Source organism: Podarcis erhardii (genome assembly GCF_964252035.2).
Source record: "Podarcis erhardii genome assembly, chromosome: 10".
Taxonomy (NCBI): Eukaryota; Metazoa; Chordata; class Lepidosauria; order Squamata; family Lacertidae; genus Podarcis; species Podarcis erhardii.
In genome coordinates this window covers 1,931,524-1,945,005 of record NC_138500.1, presented here as the reverse complement: position 1 = coordinate 1,945,005, position 13,482 = coordinate 1,931,524, and the positions used below count along the sequence as shown (strand labels likewise).

Sequence of the window (13,482 nt, the reverse complement as noted above, 5' to 3'; positions counted from 1 at the left end):
TAACTTTAGACAAATTTTTTAAGTTGTCAGGTGTACTTTTTTCTAATATTGGCAGCAAAAATTTGGTTAGTGGAGCTGAATAGCTTCCTTTTCTGGAAGTTTTCTGGCATTGAGAGAGCTCTAAGTTTATGTCCTCATATCGTGAAGGAGCAATTTTGTTTCGCTGCTTCCACATGTTTGCTTCATTTGTCTTAAGTTGGCATGTCTTTCGCCTGCTCGTTTCCTGTTGCCTCGTGTTAGGACTGTGGGGCTAGGTGTTTCCACCATTCCTCTCTGTGTGTTTTATTATAAGAACAATTCCAGAAACACAGCTCCCCTGACGTGCTAGCTTCCTTGCTTGCAAGGAGAGGTGCTGTTCTCCTGACATAAAACCACATTTGTCTATGTACTCCGAAACCCACCCATCCCACCATTTGTAGATAGAAATGATCAGTGCAAAGAATTTTACACTGGCTTATTTTTCTGGCTGCATCCAACCAGTCATTACTATAGCAATAAGTAGCCAGAAAGTTCTGTGGTACCAAAGACTCGGGACCGCAATACCTCAAGGACCGCCTCTTCCTATATGAACCTTCCCGGTCCCTGAGATCATCTTCTGAGGCCCTCCTTCGTGTTCCTCCTCGAGAGGTCTGGACAGTCGCAACACAAGAACAGGGCCTTTTCTGCAGTGGCTCCACATCTGACTCTGCCCTATAGCCAGCGAACCTTGACTGTAGTATTGCCTGGTAACCTGGATTCTGAAATGGCACTCTTCGGGGGGACTTTCAGTTGCTTGAAAAAGAGAGGGATTCATTTTTAAATAATATTTATTAAATTTTCCAATAAAGACATACAAATACAAAACAACTACAATAAAAACAAACACAAACAAAAAATAACAAGTATAATTTCAAAACTTATTTTCTCAACCTTATTTCCCCGACTTCCTCATACCTCACCGTTTTGTATTCTAAGAAAAAGAGAGGGATTCAGATTTTAAAAAAGAACAAAAACAATTTGCTCTGATTTTCCTTTTCCCGTGACTCTTTCCACTCCCACCGATTAGGCGTGAGAAGCAGGCTGCTTCAGTAGGAGAGGATGGAGTTGACAGAGATGTCAGCAATGGACCAGCAGCAGAAGAGGAAAAGGTGAGGTCCATTGTCGTCGTGCAAGAGAATGTGTCTATGTTCTCTCTCCCTCTGCAAGCAAAGCTGTTTTCTTGACGGGGCCAAAGGCATCAACAGAAACTGGCTGCGGATGGATTCTGTCTGAGCAGCGCCAAAGCAACTCTTGCTTGTGCCTGTTCTGCTTCATCCATCTGAAGAACAGCCTTTGCCAGCCTGCCAGCCTTCAGATTCTGGCCTACAGCCTCCCATCAGCTGAGGGGATGTCCTAGTTTAACTGAGGGGCACCAGGTTGGCAAAAGCTTTAATTTTTGCTCTTGGTGATGACTGCAGGCTTCTTCTAGTTGCAGAAACGTACAGGAAAATGCTGCCAGCCATCTCTTTGTATAAATTCCAGAGGGGCTGCTGGGCTTGCCTGCTATAGCAGAAGCAACATTGGAGTCCTGCAGCTCCTTTAAACCTCATAGAATTGTAGATTCGGTTTTGGTCCTGTATACCTGAAGGAGCGTCTCCACCCCAATCGTTCAGCCCAGACACTGAGGTCCAGCGCCGATTTCTGAATTTTGAATTTTACTGTTATTCATGTTTTTATACTGTATTTTATGCTGCTTTTACAATTAAGTGTTTTAAATTTGTTGTTAGCTTCCCTGAGCCCGGTTTTTGAACCGGGAAGGGCAGGGTATAATTTTTATTATTATTATTAGGTTATATGGATGCAAGTCTACTTTGTCAGATGCATATATCCTTTTATGTTGCCTAAATACACTTAATGTCACTTCAAAATTGTAACCTGCCTTGAGGGACTAGGGATGGGGCAGGCTAGATTTTTATCTTTATTTTTAAATGGCAGCCATGGCTCCTCCCATTAAAAGCAATTTCATATGTAGCTTTGGGCAGGCTCCCTTTTCTTCTTCTGCCCTCCAACTCCTTGCTTGCCTAGGCAATGTGCGCCATTGATGGAGTTTCTCTGTTTCTCTGTAGTTCCTCTCTTTGGACGACATCCGCGATACCAGCAGAGCAAGCAATGACATGAGGGAAAACCAAAGGCACAGTGTGAGTAGCCTCTACTGTTCCCATTTTTGATGTCTGAAGATGAATGGAATGGGAGGGGTCAGGAATTCAAGGGGGGTATGTTGAGCCTTCATACAAGTTTGACTCCCCCCTCCTCTGCCCCGCTGCTGAAATTGTGGATTCGGCCGCAAGTAGCTCGGTGTGTGTCATAACACATCTAAGTTTAACATGGGGAACTGTGGTTTGGGTATTGCAAGATGTAATGATTAATTTAGAGAAGAAGAGGCTGAAAACAACTCCATCTATCTCAACATCCCCTCTTAAAGCCAGCTTTGAGAGAAAAAATCTCAAAGCTATTTACCACACATTCAAACATCAAATAAAACAATCCAGAACAAAACATTACTGAAGAAAGTCAGATGTAGATATCCAAAGCAAAGTAATTAAAAGGAAATTATAATATCTTAAAAGGTTTCAAAGCAAAGCGTTGCAAAGAAGGTCAACTGCAGAATGCACTTTGAGCGCAGCAAAGTTAAAGAAATAATTGCCTTGAATTCATTTCAAAAGAAAACATTACTAAAAAAGGTCAAATACTAAGTGCACATTTCAAACGGCATAATTAACAAGAGAATAAAATACTATAAGCATAGAGCATAACTTCTGCTGTCGCCGCCAGTTCTGCCAGTGGTGGTTCATGGCCGGGGCAGCTGTGGAAGCTCAGATTTGATGACCTGGGTCTGCTCCAAGATGGTCTCTGGCCTCTTCAGCAGCACTGACTTTTTGTAGCTGGAGTCAGTCCGGGCCCCACCCTCCCAGGCCAGATGGGAGGAAGCCTTCAGGGAGCAGATCTTCTAGGGCTCCCAGCCAAAGTGATGAAACTGAAGCAATGGGAAGCTGGCTTATACTGAGCCAGGCCTTTGGTGCATTTAAGGGAGTTTTTGTCTACGCTGACAGATAGTGATCCTCCATGGTTCAGACCAGGGACATTCCTGGCCTTGCTTGGAGATGCTGTAGATTGCTTGGAGGACCTCTTGCAGGCAAGGCATGGCCTACAGCCTCCCCCCTAAGTCCCTTGCTCATAGATGTTTGTGGCCACTGAAATAGCACATTGCTGTGAGTTCCAGACTGAGAACTGTTGCTTCGTGGTTGGCACAAGACGTCGGGTCAGCCGCTCTTGGAAACAGCATTCTTCCTACGTTCTTGTGCTTTCGACCTTCCGAGTCCAGCTCTGTCGTCTTTCTGTCTCACTCCTGTTCCCCTAAGCCAGAAGGCCCTGCTTGTTTATGCCTCCTTTAATCAGCAAGCGGACTCATCCAATTTCCCCTTTCCTGGAAGGTCTCCAACAGCTCTGCGTGTGCTTCCCCAACCCTCCACTGTTCGAGGTGCATGAAAAGGGCTGTGGCTCAATAGCAGAACATCTCTTTTATGTGGATTAAGGGTAAAGATATAACTTAGAGATAGAGGGTTTTATACTTTCCTTTCTTCATTTTATTCCTTTTTTTATGCTCTTCCATTTCCCTCTTCCCACTCTATTTTGCTTTTATTGTACTCTATGTTGAAAACTTTTAATGGAAAAGGTTATTTTAAAAAACAGTAGAGCATCTATTTTGCTAGTTGAGCGGGGTAAGATTCTGAAACTCTGTACAGTGGTACCTTGGTTCTCAATCCATTCCAGAAGTCCGTTCCAAAACCAAAGCGTTCCAAAACCAAGATACACTTTCCCATAGAAAGTAATGCAAAACAGATTAATCCGTTTCAGATTTTTAAAACGACCCCTAAAACAGCAGTTTAACATGAATTTTACTAACGAGACCATTGATCCATAAAATGAAAGCAATAATCAATGTTTTCTACTATAAAATAAATAAGACAGTATTCTAGATGATAAAAATTAAAATTATTTTTTTCTAACCTGCACTGATGATGAACGTTGTTTGGATGGGGGGCTTTTATCCATTTCCGCAGTCACACAATCTATCAATCAGTAGCTGAACTGGGCTCCACACTGTCACAAAAATAAATTAACTGAAAAAGCCTCATCAAAAATGCAAAAGTAATAGCAAAAACAGAAGCGCCAAACTTAATCTGTTCCGGAACTCTGTTTGACTTCCGAAATGTCCAAAAACCAAGGTGCAGCTTCTGATTGGTGCATGTGCCCCGGAAACAATAGCCGACAGCCGCATCAGAAGTTGGGCTTCCGAAAAGCGTTCGAAAGCCGGAACACTTACTTCTGTGTTTTCGCTGTTTGAGTACTAAGCCGTTTGAGAACCAAGGTACCCACTGTATTGCTGCTTCCAGCCAGTGTGAGCAAAACTGCACTAGATGGGCCCCAATGATCTAGCACAACGCAAGGCTGCTTCCTGTCTTCCTGTGATCCCTTTGCTCACAACTCCCAGCTAGAAAAATAGGGCCCTGCCGGCAGCTGAAGAGGAGCACTCAGCTGAAGGGAAGCTCAAGAGCTCTCTAGCCTGAGATGGCTGAGTCTCCAGGAGGCCATGGGTGCTCAGCACCCCTCCTGCCCCAGAGGACGACCCCCCCCCCGCCCCTCTCCCTAGGCACGTTGGAACTCGCTTCCTTATCTTTCCAGGCGAACGGCATTGTCCCCCTGACTCCAATGGCCCTGGTTCCACCAGATGACACAGAAAAGACTGACAATCCCCTCTTCAGGTAAGGAGTCCCTGCCCCCAACCTTTAATTTTCCTAGTTAGAGGGGATTATCAATGCGCTCTGGGGGAGGTGTGCCTTCTCATGCTGCCCAGCTCTCTAGGGCTTGTCAGGAGTTCAGCCTACACACGAGTAGGATCCTGGTAGAGACACCTGTCCGACTGGCATGTTCCCTCCCTCCTGGTCAATCGTTCGGGAGCTTCACAATCTTTCTTCAGCCCGAACATCACCGATGCCAGCCGACATCGGCACACTTAGGGATCCACAGGGTTTGTGCAAGTTGCCTAACAGAGCTCAGCAACTCAGCATTTTGGCTAATCGGCATTATTTACATATAAACACACATGGAGCACTGCAAGATGGCTCCCTCTCTCTCTAGCATCAGACAGCAAAGAGAAAGAACAAAGGACAATAGTCCCACTTCACGGGACACAGTAACACAAACATCCTGTCTCCGTCACTTCCCACTCTGTGGAGTCAAAGCATACACCGTCTTGCGATAGACAACAGTCCCATGACTGCAATCATGGAGCAGGAATTTTAACAGGGCTGGCCTACAGACTGAAGAGGTCACTGTGTTTCCTTGCAGCCAGAAGGGGGAGAAGTTGGCGAGCCGGAAGGATTTTCACATGAACATCTGCACTCCTCAAATCACCGGCAGGCTGGAGCTGGTGGGGCTCTCGCCGATACTGGACAGGAACTGGGACCGGGGGATCGGCTCTATAGGTAGGGGCCGGCGCACGGTGCTTCTCTCTCCCGTCTTGCTCCATTGGAGGGGGGATGTTAAGAGCGTAAGAAGGGGCCACATGCTTTGGTGTCGTTAGGGGGATGTTGCTGCCATGCTCTAGGGTGGCCCTCTCAGTCCCCTCTCCTTCCCCTATAGGTGTGCAGGGCCTTCTTCCAGCAGGCTCCACGCCCATGGACGTCTGCGGGTTCCGGACGCCTGTCGCTGCGCTGAACTTCTCCGAAGAAAGCGGTGAGTTGCGCCTGGCAAGACAAATGTCAAAAGATTTTGAATAAATGGACAAGTTATAGGAATTAGATAGCATGGGGGGAAGCCAACCCAAGCATCCAAATTAGAATGAATAATCTGTGCACATGGTTAAAGATTTGAAGAGGGAACAATTGGGGGGGTCAAACGGGAGGGAGGAAGGGGGGGTGAAATTAGGATAAATGAGTAGGGACAAAAGTATATACTGTTTGTTGTTTAGTCATGTCTGACTTTTTGTGACCCCCTGGACCAGAGCACGCCAGGCACTCCTGCCTTCCACTGCCTCCCGCAGTTTGGTCAAACTCATGCTGGTAGCTTCGAGAACACTGTCCAACCATCTCGTCCTCTGTCATCCCCTTCTCCTTGCGCCCTCCATCTTTCCCAACATCAGGGTCTTTTCCAGGGAGTCTTCTCTTCTCATGAGGTGGCCAAAGTCTTGGAGCCTCAGCTTCACGATCTGTCCTTCCAGCACTCAGGGCTGATTTCCTTAAGAATGGATACGTTTGATCTTCTTGCAGTCCATGGGACTCTCAAGAGTCTCCTCCAGCACCAGAATTCAAAAACATCAATTCTTCGGCGATCAGCCTTCTTTATGGTCCAGCTCTCACTTCCATACATCATTACTGGGAAAACCATGGCTTTAACTATACGGACCTTTGTTGGCAAGGTGATGTCTCTGCTTTTTAAGACACTGTCTAGGTTTGCCATCGCCTTTCTCCCAAGGAGCAGGCGTCTTTTAATTTCGTGACTGCTGTCACCATCTGCAGTGATCATGGAGCCCAAGAAAGTAAAATCTCTCACTGCCTCCATTTCTTCCCCTTCTATTTGCCAGGAGGTGATGGGCCCAGTGGCCGTGATCTTCATTTTTTTGATGTTGAGCTTCAGACCATATTTTGCACTCTCTTCTTTCACCCTCATTAAAAGGTTCTTTAATTCCTCCTCACTTTCTGCCATCAAGGTTGTGTCATCTGCATATCTGAGGTTGTTGATATTTCTTCCGGCGATCTTAATTCCGTATTGGGATTCATCCAGCCCAGCCTTTCGCATGATGAATTCTGCATATAAGTTAAATAAGCAGGGGGACAATACTCCTTAACATACTCCTTTCCCAATTTTGAACCAATTAGTTGTTCCATATACTGTTAGGCATAACTAATAGGAGGATGATTTTGATGCAGGTTATTGTTAGATTTGCGACTGAATGGTTTTTTTGTAAGTTATTCGACGTGCCTGGATGAAAGTGTGATTAAAAAGAATGGGGTGAGGGGAGTTGCGCCTGGCTTTCTGGAGGCGACTGAAGGCATCTGAAAAAGAAGAACCCGTATTGGAGACACTCAAAAAGAGGTTCCTAGACTGGAGCTATCCCTCCCAGAAACCCAAAAGAAAAGGGTGAATGCTCCAAGCGAAAGTCCTTCATTGAAAAAAAAATGCTCAAAGGGACAGCCTCAGAAATAAGGAGGAGGCTGCAGGGTTCTGCATCCAAAGCCATGTTTTTTTTACACTTCCAGATTACAGACGTCATTTCCTTTCCCCAATCAAAGAATCACAGCAATCTTATTAGTTGCAACCCAAAGTCATCATCCTGAACCAATCTAAATCGTTTGGCTCTTCAGATCAGCCCTCATCATAATATCATGTGATTACGTATAACCATTTTCTGCTGTCTTTCCTTGTTAAGACTTTGACTGATTTTCCTGTTCGTTAAGTCTTCCAATGTCCCCTTTCATCTGTCTACAAAACAATTGAAGATTGATTGCAATTGCCATGCCTAGCTGATTCTCATTTCATGCATATACAACGGCCACAATGGATTCTAGCAGTTTACTCTTTCACAGGTACCACGTACCTAAAAGCATCTAGTTCTGTACTGTATAAGACAGGTACAGGCCTTTTCAGTTTAGCTAGGAAATAGACTCAAAAATGGAACAATCAAAATGCAGTTTTATGAAATTATTACTTTCTCCAACACCTGCTGGGTCAGGCCAATGATCCCATTCAGCATCCTGTTCACAGTGGCAAACCGGGTGCCCCCAAGGGAAACCTGAAAGCAGACCCAAGCACAAGAGTCCTCTCCCCTCCTGTGCCTTCCGTCAACTGGAATTCAGAAGCATCGCTGCCTCTGGTTGTGAGGGCAGAGCAGAGCCATAAATGGCTAGTAGTAGTAGTGGTAGTAATAATAATTTATTTATACCCCGCCCTTCCCAGTTCAGAAAACCGGGCTCAGGGCGGCTAACAACAAATTTAAAACACTTAATTGATGCAGCAAAAAACAGCATAAAATACAGTATAAAGCATGAATAACAATAAATTCAGAATTCAAAAATCAATTTAGGGGGAAAATCCATCCAATAAACATTAGATGATCACCAGGGCTAGCTGGCTAAATTAGTCCCACTTGGGCCAGCGAGGAGACCAGGGGAGAATTAGCTGTGGGGTCTCAGAGCACGTAATCTTCATAAAAGGGGAGAGGGAGGGAAGGAAGGGGAATAAAAGATCAGGCTAAGTTCAAATTGAAAGCCAGGCGGAATAGCTCTGTCTTTCAGGCCCTGCGGAAGGAGGTTAAATCCTGCAGGGCCCTGGTCTCCTGGTACAGAGCATTCCACCAGGTCGGAGCCATCACTGAGAAGGCCCTGGCCCTCGTGGAGGATAGTGTGACTTTCTTAGGGGGACCTCTAAACTATTATTATTCATGGACCTTAAGGTCCTCTGTGGGGCAGACCAGGAGAGGCAGTCCTGTAGATACGAGGGCCCTATGCCACCCATAGCCCTCTCCTCCAATAATTTTTCCAATCCATTTTTTAAGCCCTCCAGGTTGTTGGCCATCATGGGGGAGGGAGTTCCACCGCTTAACTTCCTTTCCCAAGGAAAGCAGGGAGCTTCGCGGCGAGAGCGCAGCCCGTTCCACGGCCGCTGCTCTTTTGCCGGGCCGGAAGATCACCTCCCTCCTCTTCCTTTCTCCCTGAAGCAGGTGCAGCAGGGCCCATCTGTGACGATAACGACGACTGCAACAACTTCTTGCCAGCGCTTCCCGAAGATGTGCTGGATGGCTCCCCAGCTCGGGAGGAGGAGGTCCATGTTGAGCATCAGATGGTATTTGGCAGGACGAGGGGAGGAGGAGAGCGGGAGGCTGCCTAGGCGTGGTGACAAACCCTTAACGGTCTTGTTCCTCTGCCTTCTAGAGCATCCCTCAGAGGAAAGGCTACATGCTGCGGGAGAGAGGCCCTGCCCCGGATGCCTGCGTCAAGGTCAGGGGAACAAAATGCCCCAGCCTTGCCTCATGAGAGCCACTGTGGGGTCGTGGCTACAGCGTTCGCCTGCAGCCTGGGAGACCACGGTTCTAGTCCCCGTGTGGGTGACCTTGGGCCAGTCGCTGACTCTCAGGCCAGCCTACCTCACAGGGTTGTTGTGAGGATAAAATGGGGGGAACCCTGTGTGCTGCCTCCCTGGAGACATGGTGGGGATGGAAATGCAATAATATAAGCAAACAAACTTGGGCAGAGGGTTGCCTTTGCGCAAACCCCTCAGTAATAATAATAATAAATTTATTATACTGCGACCATCTGGCTGGGCTTCCCCAGCCACTCTGGGCAGCTTCCAACAAAATATTAAAATACAGTAATGGATCAAACATTAAGAGCTTCCCTAAAAAGCGCTACCTTCAGATGTCTTTTTAGCTGGGTTATCTCATACGATGAAAATTTGTCCAATGCCCTGCATGTGCCAGAGGAAATCGGAACGTGGACTTAGCCACAATTGTTTTGCGCCTGCCGGCACAAACATTACGAGTGCTGTGATGCCACTTTTCACAGCAATTAGCACTCCCCCACTCAAATAATCCTGGGAACTGTAGTGTGTTGAGGGTGCTGAAAGTCATTAGGAAATCCCTCCCTTTTCCCCCTCTCACTGCTACAGTTCCCAGACTGGTTCATCAATCGATCCATCCTTCTTCACAGGGTAATCTGGGGGATTATAGCTGTGGGAGGGGAAGAAGGGAGTCTCCTAACAACTCTCAGCACCCTGAACAAACTACAGTTCCCAGAATTTTTATTATATGTTATTTTGGAGGGGGATCCCTGACGTTTCAAATTGGTATGGTAGAGCTTTAACTTGGGGAGCTTACTGCTGCTAGATGTTTTGACGGCCCGGAGGCTTCGATGGGGTGAACGGAACACTGAACAGATTCATGCAGGAGGAGGAGGGGTCTATGAGTAGCTATGAGCTATGGCAGCCAAGTGGAGCCTCCAGGCACAGTGGAAGTATACCCCTGAATACCTGATGCTGGGGACAAGCGACGAGGCACTGCATATGTGGGTGCTAGATAAGATGGGCCTTTGGTCTGCTCCAGAGTTGGCTCTTCTTGTCTTCTCTCCTTCGTGTGTGTGAAGTGGGATAGTCTGAATCTCGTTCCAACTTATTGTCCTACAATACAAGGCCAGGCTGCAGCCTTATAAACAAATGCCGCTGCTGAGCCTTGGCCGAGACCCACAACACCTACTACTACTACTAATAATAATAATACAGTGGTGCCCCGCAAGCATGTCTCGCAAGACGAAAAACCCGCTAGACGAAAGGGTTTTCCGTTTTTCAAGGCGCTTCGCAAGACAAATTTCCCTATGGGCTTGCTTCGCAAGACGAAAACGTCTTGCGAGTCTTGCGAGTTTTTTGCTCCCCCCCCCCTTTTTCTAAGCCGCTAATAGCCGCTAAGCCGCTAATAGCGCTAAGCCGCTAATAAGGGTGCTTCGCAAGACGAAAAAACCGCAAGACGAAGAGACTCGCGGAACGAATTATTTTCGTCTTGCGAGGCACCACTGTAATAATAAATAATAATAAATATTTATACCCCACCCTCCCCACCCAGAGCCGGGCTCACGGCAGCTAACACCAATAAAATCACAGTAAAAACATAATGGGGGGGGGGAAGGGAGGGGAAACCAATTTAAAATGCAGCCTCATTTTAAAGTAGTTGATAAATCAAGACCATAAGGGAAGGGAAACATAAGGGTCAGACTGAGTCCAAACCAAAGGCCAGGCGGAACAGCTCTGTCTTGCAGGCCCTGCGGAAAGATGTCAAGTCCCACAGGGCCCTGGTCTCTTGTGACAGAGCATTCCACCAAGTCAGGGCCAGTACTGAAAAGGCCCTGGCCCTATTTGCAACCAATCTAACCACCTTGCGACCTGGGACCTCCAAAGTGTTGTCATTTGTGGACCTTAAGGTCCTCCGCGGGGCATGCCAGGAGAGGCGGCCCCGCAGGTACGAGGGTCCTAGGTCGCCTAGGGCTTTAAAGGTCAAAACCAGCACCTTAAACCTGACCCTGTACTCCACCGGGAGCCAGTGCAGTTGGTAAAGCACTGGATGAATGTGATCCCGTGGCAAGGACCCCGTAAGGAACTTCGCCGTGGCATTCTGCACCCACTGGAGTTTCTGTGCCTCTGTTTCTCTTCCAGGAGATGCTGGACCCCTGGCGCAGCCTGGACCCCTTCAGCTCCTCCGATGATAAACCCCTGAGGAAAGGTATCTGGGGAGAGAGAGAGGGAGGCTGGGTGGGTTGGCCGGCTGCAAGGTGGATTTGATTTAAATCACGATTTAAACCACTAGTCAGTAAGACTTGATTTAAATCATATTTTTTTTACAGAAACTCTCATTCTTGCTGGTATCATCTTAATATTGACAACCAGATGAAGGTTTCGTTTTTGGAATAATAAATTTTCAGAGTAGTTTTTACAGTTATATCAAAAATTACGGATTTGGTTATACTATTAGAAACACATAGACAGATAATTATGAAATTATTGTTTATATGTGGACAGCTTTTCTGCTGTACTTTATTGGAAGGAGAAAAATAATCATTTCCTTAATAACAATTTAATCAATTTATTTAACCAAAACAGTAAAATTGTAGCATATGCATTCATGTTTGTTAGCTGATGTGGTTAAACAATTTTTTAAATAAAACTTAGGCTGAGTTTTAGCACACATGAAAAACTTAAAACAAATTATTATTTCCTGATTATAGCCTTTGGACTATAATGTAACTCTAAAAATAGCTTTCTGTTTAAAAGATTTTTCCTCCAAAAGCATTTTATTTTAAAAATCGAAGTTAAATTAAAATTTTCAATTTTAATTATTTTTTTATTTTAAAATAGTTGATTTTTATCCACCCTGGCTGGCTGGCTGCTGCAGAACCCTTCCTGGTAACCCACCTCCCAAAAAACCATCAGTTAGACCCAAATGGGCTGTGAGGAGAGATTTGCCCCCTGAGGTTTCCTTAAGAAAACTTATTCCATAGAATCATCAAGTTGGGAGGAACCCCAGGGGTCTTCTAGTCTGACCCCCTGCAATGCAGGAGTCACAACTCAAGAATCCCTGACAGAGGGCCATCTAACTGCTGTTTCAAAACCTTCAGTGAAGGAGAGTCCACTGTTTGTGGCAGGAAGTGTTAGAAACTCAGATATACAGTAGCACCTTGGAAGTTGAATGGAATCCGTTCCGGAAGTCTGTTTGACTTCCAAAATGTTTGGGAACCAAGGCACAGCTTCCGATTGGCTGCCGGAAGCTCCTGCAGCCAATTGGAAGCCGCGGAAGTAGCGCGGACGTTCGAAAACCAGAACAATCACTTCCGGTTTTCGATTGTTTGGGAGCCAAAACATTCGACTCCTCTAAGGCGTTTGCAAACCAAGGTATGACTGTGTGCTCCAAATGGCTCCTTAAACCAGGGTTACCGTCACCGAAACAGAATTCCTCGTTGCCATTTGGGGACCAGACAGCTTGAAAGTCTATTTTTCAACACGGCTTTTTGGTTCCTGAAATTCGTTCTGATTGTGCGGATAAAATAGAACGGATAGCATTTGAGAGGATGTGGTATTAGTGTGTGAAAAAGTCCAGATCCAAGGATCCCCAGGCACACACCTCCAGATGGTGGAGACGTCAGGCACCGTCCTGGCCCCCGGGCATCTTCACTTGGTCCCAAAGGCCAACAGCTGGGTGCAAAATGTGCCTGGCAAATTTTGAACGCTGGTGGCACATGACAGCCTTTGGCCGTTTTCTTGGTCCCTTTGTGGGACGCAACAGATACTGGAAAGGGAGGGGAAACCAGGAAGGTGTTAGAACAGGCTTCCTCAACCTCAGCCCTCCAGATGTTTTGAGACTACAATTCCCATCATCCATGACCACTGGTCCTGCTAGCTAGGGATCATGGGAGTTGTAGTCCAAAAACATCTGGAGGGCCAAGGTTGAGGAAGCCTGTATTAGAAGCCTGTAAGAGAAGAGTCTTTGCTGTTGACTGCTGGGGGTTCTTTGGGGGACTGGGAGGACCTCCGTTTCTGCCCCTGTGACCCGATGTAGGAGGGCAGCCCCTTCCGTTTCTCTCTCTTTAGGCAAGCCGTTCACGGTGCCACATGCCCTGGAGAACCTGCCTGGCACCAAGCGGAAGAGGAGGCTGCCCAGCAAGCTGCAGGAGTTCACGGCCTGGTTTTCAGCCACAGGTGAGTACAATGGGGCGCGAGCGTGGGGCTGCTGTGGGACGTGACCTTGCCACCTCAAGGCGGAGGGAGCCCTTAGCCTGCTGTATCCAAGAAGCCTCTGTTTCATGAACGCAGCATGTCCTCTGTTGTGGGTGTGCTTGTTCCGCCCCTGTGCCCCCACCATGCACCATATAAGACGCATCAGACCGTAAGACGCACCTAGTTTTTGGAGGAGGAAAACAAGAAAAAAAA

At 46.7% G+C, this 13,482-nt stretch overlaps 1 protein-coding gene across 3 annotated transcripts in view; it reads left to right on the top strand.

The window, feature by feature from the left end:
- Window positions 1-13,482, top strand: part of NCAPH2 (non-SMC condensin II complex subunit H2) — a 33,474-nt gene that overhangs the window by 5,066 nt on the left and 14,926 nt on the right. For 2 of the 3 annotated variants that reach the window (XM_081879904.1, XM_081879905.1), the window contains exons 5-13: window positions 1,046-1,127; window positions 2,085-2,156; window positions 4,702-4,781; window positions 5,368-5,504; window positions 5,662-5,754; window positions 8,735-8,859; window positions 8,949-9,014; window positions 11,215-11,281; window positions 13,144-13,251. In XM_081879904.1, coding sequence (XP_081736030.1) covers window positions 1,046-1,127; window positions 2,085-2,156; window positions 4,702-4,781; window positions 5,368-5,504; window positions 5,662-5,754; window positions 8,735-8,859; window positions 8,949-9,014; window positions 11,215-11,281; window positions 13,144-13,251 — 830 coding nt within the window. The remainder of the gene's footprint in view (window positions 1-1,045; window positions 1,128-2,084; window positions 2,157-4,701; window positions 4,782-5,367; window positions 5,505-5,661; window positions 5,755-8,734; window positions 8,860-8,948; window positions 9,015-11,214; window positions 11,282-13,143; window positions 13,252-13,482) is intronic. The other variant, XM_081879906.1, reaches the window with a different exon arrangement.